The 12,605-nt window shown below is 41.0% G+C and overlaps 1 protein-coding gene across 1 annotated transcript; it reads right to left on the bottom strand.

Moving 5' to 3' along the window:
- Window positions 1-3,586: 3,586 nt before the first annotated feature.
- LOC138799484 (zinc finger protein OZF-like) lies at window positions 3,587-12,356 on the bottom strand. Its single transcript, XM_069980732.1, has 8 exons — window positions 12,332-12,356; window positions 11,650-11,695; window positions 10,110-10,244; window positions 9,818-10,000; window positions 8,404-8,470; window positions 7,377-7,459; window positions 6,076-6,184; window positions 3,587-4,600 (listed from the first exon to the last, which is right to left on the bottom strand). Exons 3-8 carry the CDS (start codon window positions 10,185-10,187, stop codon window positions 3,681-3,683), a joined length of 1,440 nt encoding a protein of 479 aa, XP_069836833.1. The 5' UTR covers window positions 10,188-10,244; window positions 11,650-11,695; window positions 12,332-12,356; the 3' UTR covers window positions 3,587-3,680.
- Window positions 12,357-12,605: the final 249 nt, after the last annotated feature.

Here is a 12,605-nt window from a genome sequence, read left to right as displayed (position 1 = left end):
CTGCTGTGTGTTGCTACACATAACAGTAGAGGTGGCAACAGACCGCTGCTTACTTCAAAGGGGCCCCCCAAACTATCTAAGGATCATCTGGGCGGCCGCCTCCTGCTGCTCCCTGCTCGTGTCTCTGCATGTAATAGCACAGTGCAGCGAACAAGGGAGAATCATTGAGCTGACAGCTTCCCTTATGCACTGAGCCATGTAATACAGCCATAAATCTATTGAGCCCTTCCCCAGCAATGAAATGCCAATCTAGGGAGTGAATAACATTACTGGGTGCTTCTCCCAGCTTTATATCTAGAGCCAGACATGTCATGCAGACAACTGAAAACTTTTGACATCTCTACATGAGGTCAACTGTTTTTAAAAATACCAGTAGAAGTCTTCAATGATGTAGGTGGAGAATTACTTGGTTAAAGGGGTTATTCAGCGAAAACCTTTTTCTTTCAAATCAACAGTTGTCAAAAAGTTATTTAAATTTGTAAATTACTTCTATTAAAATATCTCAAGTCTTCCCATACCTATTAGCTACTAAATGTCATGCAGGAAATGTTGTTTTATTTTCAGTCTGACACAGCGCTCTCTGCTGACATCTCTGGCCAAGACAGGAACTGTCCAGAGCAGGAAAAGTTTTCTATGGGGATTCATAGAAAACCGAGATCTTGGCCAGAGATGTCAGCAGAGAGTACTGTGTCAGACTGAAAATAAAACATTTCCTGCATGACATAAAGAAGCTAATAAGTATGGGAAGACTTGAGATTTTTTAATAGAAGTAAATTACAAATCTATATAACTTTCTGACACCAGGTGATCTGAAAAAAAAAAAAGATTTTCGCTGAATAACCCCTTTAGGGTGCGTTCACACCTACAGGATCTGCAGCAGATTTGATGCTGTGTTCAGTTATTTAAATGAAATCTGCTGCAGAAAATCAGCTGCAGATCCTGTAGGTGTGAACGCACCATTAGGCTGGGTTCACACCACGTATTTTTCAGTCAGTATTGTGGTCCTCATATTGCAACCAAAACCAGGAGTGGATTAAAAACAAAAAAAGGATCTGTTCACACAATGTTGAAATTGAGTGGATGGCTGCCATTTAATGGCAAATATTTGCTGGTTTTTTAAAACAACGGCTGTTATATTGAAATAATGGCAGTTTTTTACTGTTATATGGCGGCCATCCACTCAATTTCACCATTGTGTGAACAGAGCTTTTCTGTGTTTTTAATCCACTCCTGGTTTTGGTTGCAATATGAGGATAACAATACTGACTGAAATATACATAGTGTGAACCCAGCTTAAATAGGTAAAAGGAAAAATTTTGAGGCTGGGTTCACACTACGTATATTTCAGTCAGTATTGTGGTCCTCATATTGCAACCAAAACCAGGAGTGGATTGAATACACAGAAAGGCTCTGTTCATACAATGTTGAAATTGAGTGGATGGCCGCCATATAACGGTAAATAACGGCCATTATTTCAATACAACAGCCGTTGTTTTAAAATACCAGCAAATATTTGCCATTAAATGGTGGCCATCGACTCAATTTTAACAATGTGTGAACAGAGCCTTTCTGTGTATTCAATCCACTCCTGGTTTTGGTTGCAATATGAGGACCACAATACTGACTGAAATATACGTAGTGTGAACCCAGCCTTAAAATATAAAAATAATAGTCCTGATAGTATTGCTTTAATCAGGTGATTGACCTTAAATAGTCAACTTTCTTTGCACTGCTTAAGATGTCACCAGAAGACTACAGGTCAACACTTAAGGCATGGATTAACTCCAGATTTGTAAATTAGTTCCAACAACTGCATTTTTCCATGACAAGATCATTATAAAATGTTTTCCTATTTTATCTGATGGGATTTGTCCTTGGTTTTCAGGTCAGAGCTACACCTACCATAAATACTGACATGCAAGATAAAACTTTTTGAAGAAAAATATTTTGGATCTCAAGAGAAGCTTACAGGAGATATATCAGGAATTCCAAATGATATGCAGCAAAATACCTAGACATCCATCTCAAAAATACTAGATATAGTTATCAGGTGTGTTCCTGTAATGAGCAATGGGTGTATGCACACTGTCACCCAGATTGTTTGGCTTTAGGTCATTATTGAGGGCACTGCCTAAATACCTGCTAGGTGTTCACGTGTTCACCTTCTCCTATGAGAATCTAATCTTGACTGCTAGGGGCTACCTAAGATTGGTCCAGGTATGGATCATGGCTGGGCCAGTGAACTAATACACTGGAACAAAATATAAAGGCATCAAGAAGAGGCAAGTCTAGGTTCAGGCTTAAAACATGAGGAGGCAACATACTGGCATAGTCAGAGGCAGGCCAAGTGGTCAGAGCCCACAACATGTTCTGATAAACAGTCCAGGTCATACCGAGGATGGGAAAATGGAGGATCAGCTAAGAGCAGATTCAAGGAAGCAGGCTAGGGTCATACACTTTAACAGAAACTGTATGTAGGAACACCTTTGCTGGAGCACACAAGGAACTCACGCAAAATTGACACATGACCACTAGTGTTGAGCTAACTTGCCAAAAAGGTTTGGCAACGTGCGTCTGAACCCGATCATTTGGGATTTGACTCTCAGGGTCTGGAGAAATTGCAGGAAGTCCTGGAAAACATGGATACAACCATAGGCTGTATCCATGTTTTCCTGGCAGCCCTAGGGTGGCATCCAACTTCTCCAGATTCCGGGAATCAAATGATGACCATTCGAGTTTTGACGAACATTGCTGAACCTGAACTTTCTTCAAGTTTGCTGAACGCCAATGGCTAGCTTAGAAACGACTTGCCACTGACCAGTAAACAGATCTGGGGTGCACACTGGTGCTTTAGAGAGAGTACAGTGGTGATGCATAAGCTTTTAGTACCTGCACATAAATAGTGCTCAGTTTAACAGACAGAACTTGTTCATTTCCTGGACTGGAGAAATACATGAATTTTCATGATACTGTACAAATACAAAAATATCCACGTAATGTCAATGAGACAGAATCAAATGTTCCTTAAAGGGGTAGTGCGGCGGTAAAGAATTATTGACAGAATAACACACATTACAAAGTTATACAACTTTGTAATGTATGTTATGTCTGTGAATGGCCCCCTTTCCCGTGTCCCACCACCCCCGCCCGTGTACCCGGAAATCGCAGACTGAAGATTGGAGACAAGTCGGCACGTGACAGGTATGTATATCGCACCACACTTCCGGGTACACGGGAAGGGGTGGTGGGACACGGGAAAGGGGGCCATTCACAGACATAACATACATTACACAGTTGTATAGCTTTGTAATGTGTGTTATTCTGTCAATAATTCTTTACCGCCACACTACCCCTTTAAAATGCCCGACTGTTCTATAAATTTTACAATCAACTTTAAATCAAGGTAAAAAACTTACAATATATAAACACAAAGGGGGAGATTTATCAAACTGGTGTAAAGTAGAATTGTCTTAGTTGCCCCTAGCAATCAATCAGATTCCACCTTTCATTTCTCACAGATTCTTTAAAAAAATGAAAGGTGGAATCTGATTGCTAGGGGCAACTAAGACAATTCTACTTTACACCAGTTTGATAAATCTCCCTCAAAACATGCAAAACATTACTATAGGAAAGAATTATAACATAATCCAAATGTATATTGTATGAGGGAGAAAAAAAACTCATGACTGTTGCAAGGCAAACAATAATTTTAGGGGTGTGTGAACTTTCTGATGTGTAACAAGTGTGGATTTTTGTGTAAAACGTCTCCCACACTCAGGGCATGCAAATGGTTTCTCTCCTCTGTGGATCCTCTGATGTATGACCAGAGTGGACTTTTGGGTGAAACTTTTGCCACATTCAGAACATGAAAATGGTTTCTCCCCTGTATGGATTCTTCGATGGACCACAAGATCTGATTTCTGAGTGAAACGTTTTCCGCAATCAGAGCATGAATAGGGTTTCTCTCCTGTGTGGCTTCTTTGGTGCACAAGAAGAATGGATCTCTGAATAAATGATTTCCCGCACTCTAAACACGAGAAGGGTTTATCACTACTGTGGATTCTCTGGTGTTTTACTAGATGGGACTTCTGTGTAAAGACCTTCCCACAATCTAAACAGGAAAACTGTTGCTCTTCACTTTGCTCAGTCTGATTTATCTCAAAATCAGGATTCTCTTCAAGATATCTTTCTTGATCAGAGCTGGACAGCGGCTGGTCACTTGTGTGAATTTTCTGGTGTTCCACAAGGGTTGTTTTGCGTGTGAAGCTTTTGTGGCATTCAGAACATGAATACGGCTTCTCACCTGTATGAATTCTCTGATGTCTAACTAGACTTGACTTCCGGGTAAAACATTTATCACACAGATAACAGGGAAATATTCTGTCACCTCTGTGATTTGTACTACGTGTAACAATCTCTAAGTTATCGGAAAGCCATTCTCCATACATGACGGGATCTGACGAAAGGTCTCCACTATGAGGTATTGAATGTATATTTGGCCCAATTTCTTCTAAAGAATCTTCATTGATGTTGTGCTCCATGGCACAATCCTGAGTTAAAACTAGACGTCTCACTGAAGTATTTCTGCTGCTGTGTCCTTCTGATGAAACAGAAATATATACATGAAAGTATAATACATATGTTAATTAGGCAATTGCTCAGACAGAATGAGAATAAAAGAATGTGTACTCAGACAGAAAGGGTAGGCATAAAAGAATGAGAAATTAAAAGGTCATGTATTATCTGATTATTATTTAAATTAAGATTTTTTTTAAATCACGGTGGTTAGAACCCCCCCCCCCTTAATCTATTGGTTATGCTTTTTTTTGTGGATACTGCGGATAGGGAATAACTTCTCCAGATGGAAATACCCCTTTAACCACATAGGAAATTAACATTTTTCGATTTTCTTCTAAGTGCCATAACTCTTTTATTGTTTTCTTATCTACAGAGCCATATGAGAGCTTGATTTTTTAATTAAAAACGTAAAACGTACTTTTCAATGATCTTTAGTTTTTTTCAGTATAATTTAGCCAGTGATCACCTTTTTTTGTCTTTTTTTTTTTTTTATCTTCTGGCAGTGTTGTTTCATTAACATTATATTTTAATAATTCAAACATTTCCGCACGTGGCAATACCAAATATGTTTCCGTTTTCTGTTGTTTACATTTTGTAATTCTAAAAAGAAAGTGAAAATGTGAAAATGCCGCACCCCCTCTCAGTCTATATGGCACACAGGGCGCAAACTTGCAAGAAGTCACACAATTTTTGTGCAAAAAGGGTCTGTGGAAAAAACTTTTTCCCGGTTTACGCTAGGCACTGAGCTTGATAAATGTGCCACTTTATGTCCTCCTAGGAGACTTCTACAAGCAGTTATTTGATTGGTTATTCAATTTTATCAGCAAATTGCTTATATGGTCTGCCATATGCAGACTTAATAGGCAGATCATTCAGGGCAGGCCTCAGACTGCCATGAAAATGTATTGGCCCAATGCATTGACGTATCAGTAGTTGATGCCTCTGGCCTGAAATTGGTACCGACTCTTGTTCATGTAATCCTACTGATAGCCAAAATGTATTGGCTCCACGTGATATCATCACAGAAAGTTGATTTGACCTTTGAACCACTAATGACATGCAGCCATATTATTTAAATGCTGCTTTGAGTTTTGAAAGTGGCATCTTAACAGTTAAAATTGTTGGCATCTGAGATCACTCTATTAGCGGGTATCATGCTGGCTTGAGTCCTGAAACCTCTCCATACACAGCTGATATCATCAAAGCGAGTATGTGCATCCTGTGTCATTAACTGGTTACAAAAAAAACTTCCTTTATTGCCTGTAACAACCAATCAGAGCTCAGCTTTCATTTTACTAGAGCAGTTTAAAAAGTGGAAGCTGACCTCTGATTGGACAATAGGCAATACTTCTTGTAGATCATTGTGCCCCCCACCATTCCTCTTCTATATACGTACCTAATCACAGAGATAAAAACTAAATACATAAGACATTCCCAGTCTTGTTATCTATAAAAATAATAAAGAATAAGGGAGGCATTATACGTTTTTACTAATACCTTGGATAAAATCGGCAGGAAACTCTTTCATGCACAGTTGAACATCTCTTCCATACATTTCTTCATCTGCACATACATCTTCTACTTTAACCACAATAAGGCCACCGCCCTAAACAGTCACAAAAATACTTATGCTTCATGTTTATCACATGGACAAAATAAAAAATTATAAAAGAAAAGATATCCTGCATTTTATTGATCACACTGTCTAGACCTTCCATTATGTCTGAAAAGGAGCACCACAAATGCTGTACCAGTAGATGAGTTATACTGTACTGTGTCATAATCACTGTCATGGCACTGGCAAAATAATCTAGTAGCTGAAGGATCACTGCAAGCTTCACTAGTCTGTCTATGTGTTTGGTTTTTGAAAGTGATCCATAACATACACCAATTTCTACCCTACTATACCTTCTTTAGGCTATGTTCACACTACGTGAACATCTGGCCGTTCCGTGACCCTGGCCGGGTTACGGAACGGACGGTCTTAGCCCGGATCATCCCGGCCGGTACTTAGGTACCGGCACGGTGATCTTTCCGTCCGTGGAGCTCTGATACGGGCGCATCAGCGTGCGCCCACATCAGAGCTTCCCATAGCACAGAGTGAAGCAAGCGTCCGGAGCCGCTCGCTTCATTGTGTGAACTGACAGGTCCTTCGGCGGCCGGAATTCACTGAATTCCGGATGCAGAAAACTGACATGTCGCTCCGGCCGGGATCCCATTGAAAGTAAGGTTATGTTCCACCCCGCAAAACTACGGCCGTAGTTCTGCGGCAAGAACTACGGCCGTAGTTTCACGTAGTGTGAACATAGCCAAAAACACAATGTACGTCTAGCTTCACACTGCATTTTACCAGTATATATCCATCAGCATTCTGCCAAGAAAGGGATGCCGACATACACTGTTAAATACTTCAATGGTCCCCATTCATTTCAATGGCCTGAGCAAAGTCATCTAGTGACCACATTTGGGCTGTTGTCTGCTGGTAGACGCAAATTTACTGTGGGGCCGGCGGCAGTACACCACAGTATAAGGCTGAGTTCACACACAGTATATTTCAGGCAGTATTTGGTCCTCATAGCAACCAAAACCAGGAGTGGATTGAAAGCACAGAAAGGCTCTGTTCACATAATGTTGTAATTGAGTGGATGGCCGTCATTGCTATGAGGACCTGACGTGAGGAATAAATACTGCCTGAAATATACTGTGTATGAACCCAGCCTAAACAATATGTCACTACTATTCATGGGGATCCCTAGTCCTAATACAACTTTATTTTAGCACAGCATGGCGTTCCATACCTGGTCATTTTGTAAAACACTGTGACCTTCTTCTGAGCAGTCCTGGGAGTACACAGAACTATCTTGGGTATTTCTGGGTCTATCTGTATAAACAAAACACACATACACTAGTTATGTATATGTGATGATCACAGTATGGGTGTGATCCTAAAACTGATATTTCCTTAAAGAGGATGTACCATCAGGTACATCCTCTTTATTATGACTCACGAATCGGCGCAGTCACGGGGAAGCCGGTGCCGCAGTCTGTTTTTAGAACCGCGACCCAGTTTCCGTGTACAGTGCCGTTCTATCCATGGGTCCCGGGCCGGTGCTGAAGCACAGGAAGCGGGCTGGGCCACCCCCGCTAGGAGAAAATTCCCTCCTCTCTATGACGCGGCTCCTTTAAAATCAAGGCTGGCCCGCCTCCTGTGCTTCAGCACCAGCCCGGGACCTGTGGATAGACTGGCGTCGTACGCTAGAACCGGGCCGCGGATTCAAAAACGGACCACGGCACCTGCTTTCCCGTGACTGCGCCGTTTGGTCCGTGGGTCAGATTAAAGAGGATGTATCTGATGGTACATCCTCTTTAAGTATTCGACTCCACAGAAATCATGTAGCTGCAGGATAGGAGGGTTTGCTGTTATTCACAAGCGGACTAACAAAGAAGAATGCAGAAACGGTTTATTGAGATAACATGCGTTACTGATCAATAAGCATTATTACAGGCAGCCATGATGCCTCCTGCTTTGGTCCTAGCAGCCATGTGATTGCAGGGTACTGGATAATTGCAGGGGTAGCCCCCAACACATTTCTGGTATGACTTTATAGAGGGAATAAAGAATAAATTAAATGAAATAAATAAATAACAGAAAAAAAAAACAAAAACCATAGCCCAAACCACAGCCTGTCCCAATAACTCAAAACTATATATATCATTGCTATAAAAACAATCATAAGCGAAAGTAGAAAACAATATTAAAACATATTTTAGTGGAAGTTTTTTACTATAAAAAAAATAAATAAAAAAAGTTGATGCTCCCTTCACCTGATTTGAGGTTCCGTACATTCCTCCTGAACACTTCTCTCTCCAAATCTTTTTCTTCTTCAGAGTCCTGGATAGAGATAAAGGCATCAGTTATGCTTATAGACAGATTAAACAGAGACTGTACACAGAAAACATTGTGGAACCTGTTTGTCAACAGATGCCTCTGCATACAGATGATATACTATATGGACACGAGTATTAGGGAAAAATCTCTTAATCACTGAATTCTAGTTTTATTCCGTCACACAGTCACTGGTATAAAGAATTCACCACTTTCAATGCAGTCTGCCTTTACAAACATTTTTAAAAGAATTCAAAAGTGCCATTGCCACAGTTTCAGCAGTCCCTTAAATTTCCATAATGGAAATAACATATATACCAATTTCAGTATCTTTGATATTGAGGTAACTATTACAGGGGATTCAGACAACATACTCATAAGCGTATACTAATGTCCGAGGCCTTTTTTTAATATAATGGAACAGAAAGTCTTTCTCTAGAACATGAGAGTCCAATGTTTCTCTCTGTTTGTCCAGGTAAGATCCAACACCTTTCATCTCGAAGTGATGCCCAACTCCTTCACTGCTACCATACCCTGGGACTCCTCCTCTAAAGAGTGAGGTATGAGCTCTTGATAGAGAGCATTTGGCTTGGCTTGCAGATACACGGCCAAACTTTCTCACACTTTCTTGCACAAAGCACATGCTAAGCCCAGCCCCCAGCTCTAGCTATTACTAGAGACAGATTTCTTCTAACAACAGGCAGAAGACAGTAGGTTGCAGATAAATAAGGCATTACATTAGAGCTGGGGTAAACAGTAATTTTTGTTAAAATATTTACAAAAATGTTAAAGGGAACCCGTCGCCATGAAAATGCTACTTAAAATAACGGCATCATATTATAGAGCAAAAGGAGCTGAGCGGATTGATATATATCTTTATGGAAAACAATTCAGTATAACTTGTAATTTATTGATTTACATCTCTGATGTTTCCATGCTGAAGAGTCCAGTTCATTAGTGACACCGCCCACTGGACTCCTTGTCACAGAATGATCAGGGATTTCAATCAACAAGTTACAAGTTATACTGAATCTTTTCCCACAAAGATATATATCAATCTGCTCAGTTCTTCCAGCTCTATAACATGATGGTGATAGATTAGATAGCAATGTCTTGGTTACAGGTTCCCTTTAAGAATCACAAAGGCTATGAAATGAAGGTAAGTTGTTTAAAACGGCAGTGACCATTTAAGTCTACTTGTCCTAATAATAATGTTTGCTGCTGCATCTGGTACCAATCTATATTGGCCTCACCTGGTTTCCAAATTAATGTCCAGAAGCAAACAATAATTAATCACCATCTCATAACCCTGGTCTTACTGTATAATGTCCCAGCATTTCCTACAGCGCTCACCTCTTCTGTAAGAAGCTCAATGATCTTGTTGGTGAGTTCTAGGATCTTCTGCTCATTGCTTCTTTCTGTTATGAGAGGCGAGGACTTCATTATGGGGTACTGGATCCTGCGCAAACCACCAGAAACTCGTCCACTGCTGACTGTCAGAAGTTCCCCTGATATCTTGTTCACAACCACATAATCCTATATACAGAAAACATAAAGAGAAAACATTATTTAGTCAACCTACTTTTAAAGACAATTCCCAGTAATAAGAGTAAGATCATGTGACATCATTCCCAGAATCCCTCACCTCTCCGGTCAGCAGGTAGATGATCTCAAGGGTGAGGCTTAATATCCTCTCAGTTGTTGGCTTCTTGTTTCTGTCCATTTCTTGCAGTTTATTGAAAGCAAGCCAAGGTTAGGGATGATCGCAGAGGCTGAACACCTAATTCAGAACAGATTTATGTATGTAATTCTCCAAACAAAAAAAAAAACCTCCTTTATGGTGCGTTCACACCTACAGGATCTGCAGCTGATTTTCTGCAGCAGATTTCATTTAAATAACTGAACACAGCATCAAATCTGCTGCAGATCTGCTGCAGATCCTGTAGGTGTGAACGCACCCTTAAACAACAAGTTAATGTATACTGTACTGTCCAGCCTTCTCCAACCACCAAAAGATTTACATACTTAGTGGCCTACTTCCTTCAGCTACACAGGCATTTATTATGCTGCACCAATGTACCTAATACATAACTTTCTCCTTTTTATTCTTGTTTTTTGATATTACAAAAGACAAATAAAGGTTAAATTGATTATTTTTTATTCTGACCCTGGTTAGGTTGTACACGATCAGGCCGCACGTTGAGCTGTGGCAGGCTGGCTGTAAGTCACTGATCAGCTTGGGGGCCCTAACGTAAATCTTTTGTGTGGTTGTAAGTTGTTGCTGGAAGTTGTAGTTTTGCAACAGCTGGGGAGCCACTGGTTGAGAATCGTGGATTAGAGGTGGTCATTCTGCAGTGCATGTTGGGGACTATGCTGTGTGAAAATGACTGGGGGAGGGGAGTATGGCTGATCCCCACTCTGACCAGACTCTGGCTAAGAATAACATCTGCAGGGTAACTGCTGGCTATAAGGCATTCAAGACCATAGGTCATTTTTTTTACCTTTTTATACAGAGGATGCAACGTTCTGCAGAGCCCTATAGGAGCCCTCTTTTTTTTTTTACAATTTCAATTATCAAGAAAACCAGAATATATGATTTTACTCCAGAAAAAAAAGTTGTGCAACTCTACATACTCCTATACCCTGCGGATGTCATGTGACCAACACCACCATATAGCCTAAAGAATAATACTGGCTGTCATGTGACCAACACCACCATATAGCCTAAACAATAATACTGGCGGTCATGTGACCAACACCACCATGTAGCCTAAACAACAGTATTGGCTGTCATGTGACCAACACCACCATATAGCCTAAAGAATAATACTGGCTGTCATGTGACCAACACCACCATATAGCCTAAACAATAATACTGGCGGTCATGTGACCAACACCACCATATAGCCTAAAGAATAATACTGACGGTCATGTGACCGACACCACTATATAGCCTAAACAATAGTACTGGCTGTCATGTGACCAACACATAATGTGGGGTGTGGGACACATAGTCCACTGTCTTTTAAAAGCAGTAATGTTTTGTGTGAAACACATTACATGTAATACATCTATGAGCATATCAGTTACAATATTTTCTCGAAATATATATGCACATATAATAGTGTGTCAATCCGATAAAGCTACATGCATACATATAACAATGAGAGGACAATAGTAATTACCTCCCTGAGGAGACAGCTCAGCCTCACAGCTCGGGCAAATTAGACCCTAAAGCAGGAAAGAGAGAAAAGAGGGTGGGCAGATGGATTCTGGGAGCTGTAGTCTTTTTAATACAACAAAATTAAAAGCCATTGACATAACGGACTACGACAAAATGGCTGCCGCATTCCTATACTGCGGACAGCAAGAAATAAAAGTACAGCATAGAGTGCAATAGTACAGTTTGCGTATGAGAAACAACCGATCACGTGATGAGCTCGATCCCGTGACCTCACAAAGTCTACAGTGTAGTTACACGCTGCGACCCTACTGCTACCCAAGCGGCGGCGCGATATATGTATACATATATGGATGTACTTGGGTGCCAGAGGTTACGGGGGCTTGGAGGTGACAAAAAGGAGGAAGTGGCGTTACATGTTTATTGTGTAGGCAACACCTTGGACTACAAGTCCCTGCACTGTGCCGTTCTAGCTACTAATGTTTTCCCGTATGGATATGCTGCAGCAATCCTCTGGCTTTGGCTTTACATTGCCAGTAGGGATGGTGGCAGCGCCCTGTCAGGTGTAAAGCCCGGGGGTCTTACAGTACATCATCTGCTCCAGCATCACGTGACGCTACGAGACATGGCAGATAACGTTTAGCTGCTGTTATGTACAGGCAGTGCACGGCTGGAGATTTCCTCACCTCCCTGCTGGTTTGTACGCTTGTCTTGGCTTGTGTTCTAATGGAGAGATGGCAGTGGGCCGCCGCCATGGCCTCTGCTCTTACTTATCTTCCATGAGAACAAAAAGGATCAGACACTCCCCTTCTGTGCTGCTGGGGGAGAGCCGGAGGCCGCCATGCAGGTTAGGGTCCATTTACACAGAAAGATTATCTGCCAAAGATTTAAAGCCAAAGTCAGGAATGGATTTTCAAAAAATGTGAAATCTCAGGCTTTCCTTTATGACCTGATCTCTGT

The sequence above is a fragment of the Dendropsophus ebraccatus genome, chromosome 8 (genome assembly GCF_027789765.1).
Source record: "Dendropsophus ebraccatus isolate aDenEbr1 chromosome 8, aDenEbr1.pat, whole genome shotgun sequence".
NCBI classification, from domain to species: Eukaryota; Metazoa; Chordata; class Amphibia; order Anura; family Hylidae; genus Dendropsophus; species Dendropsophus ebraccatus.
Note: the sequence above shows the minus strand (reverse complement) of the source record. Positions and strands in the feature narration are given on the sequence as shown.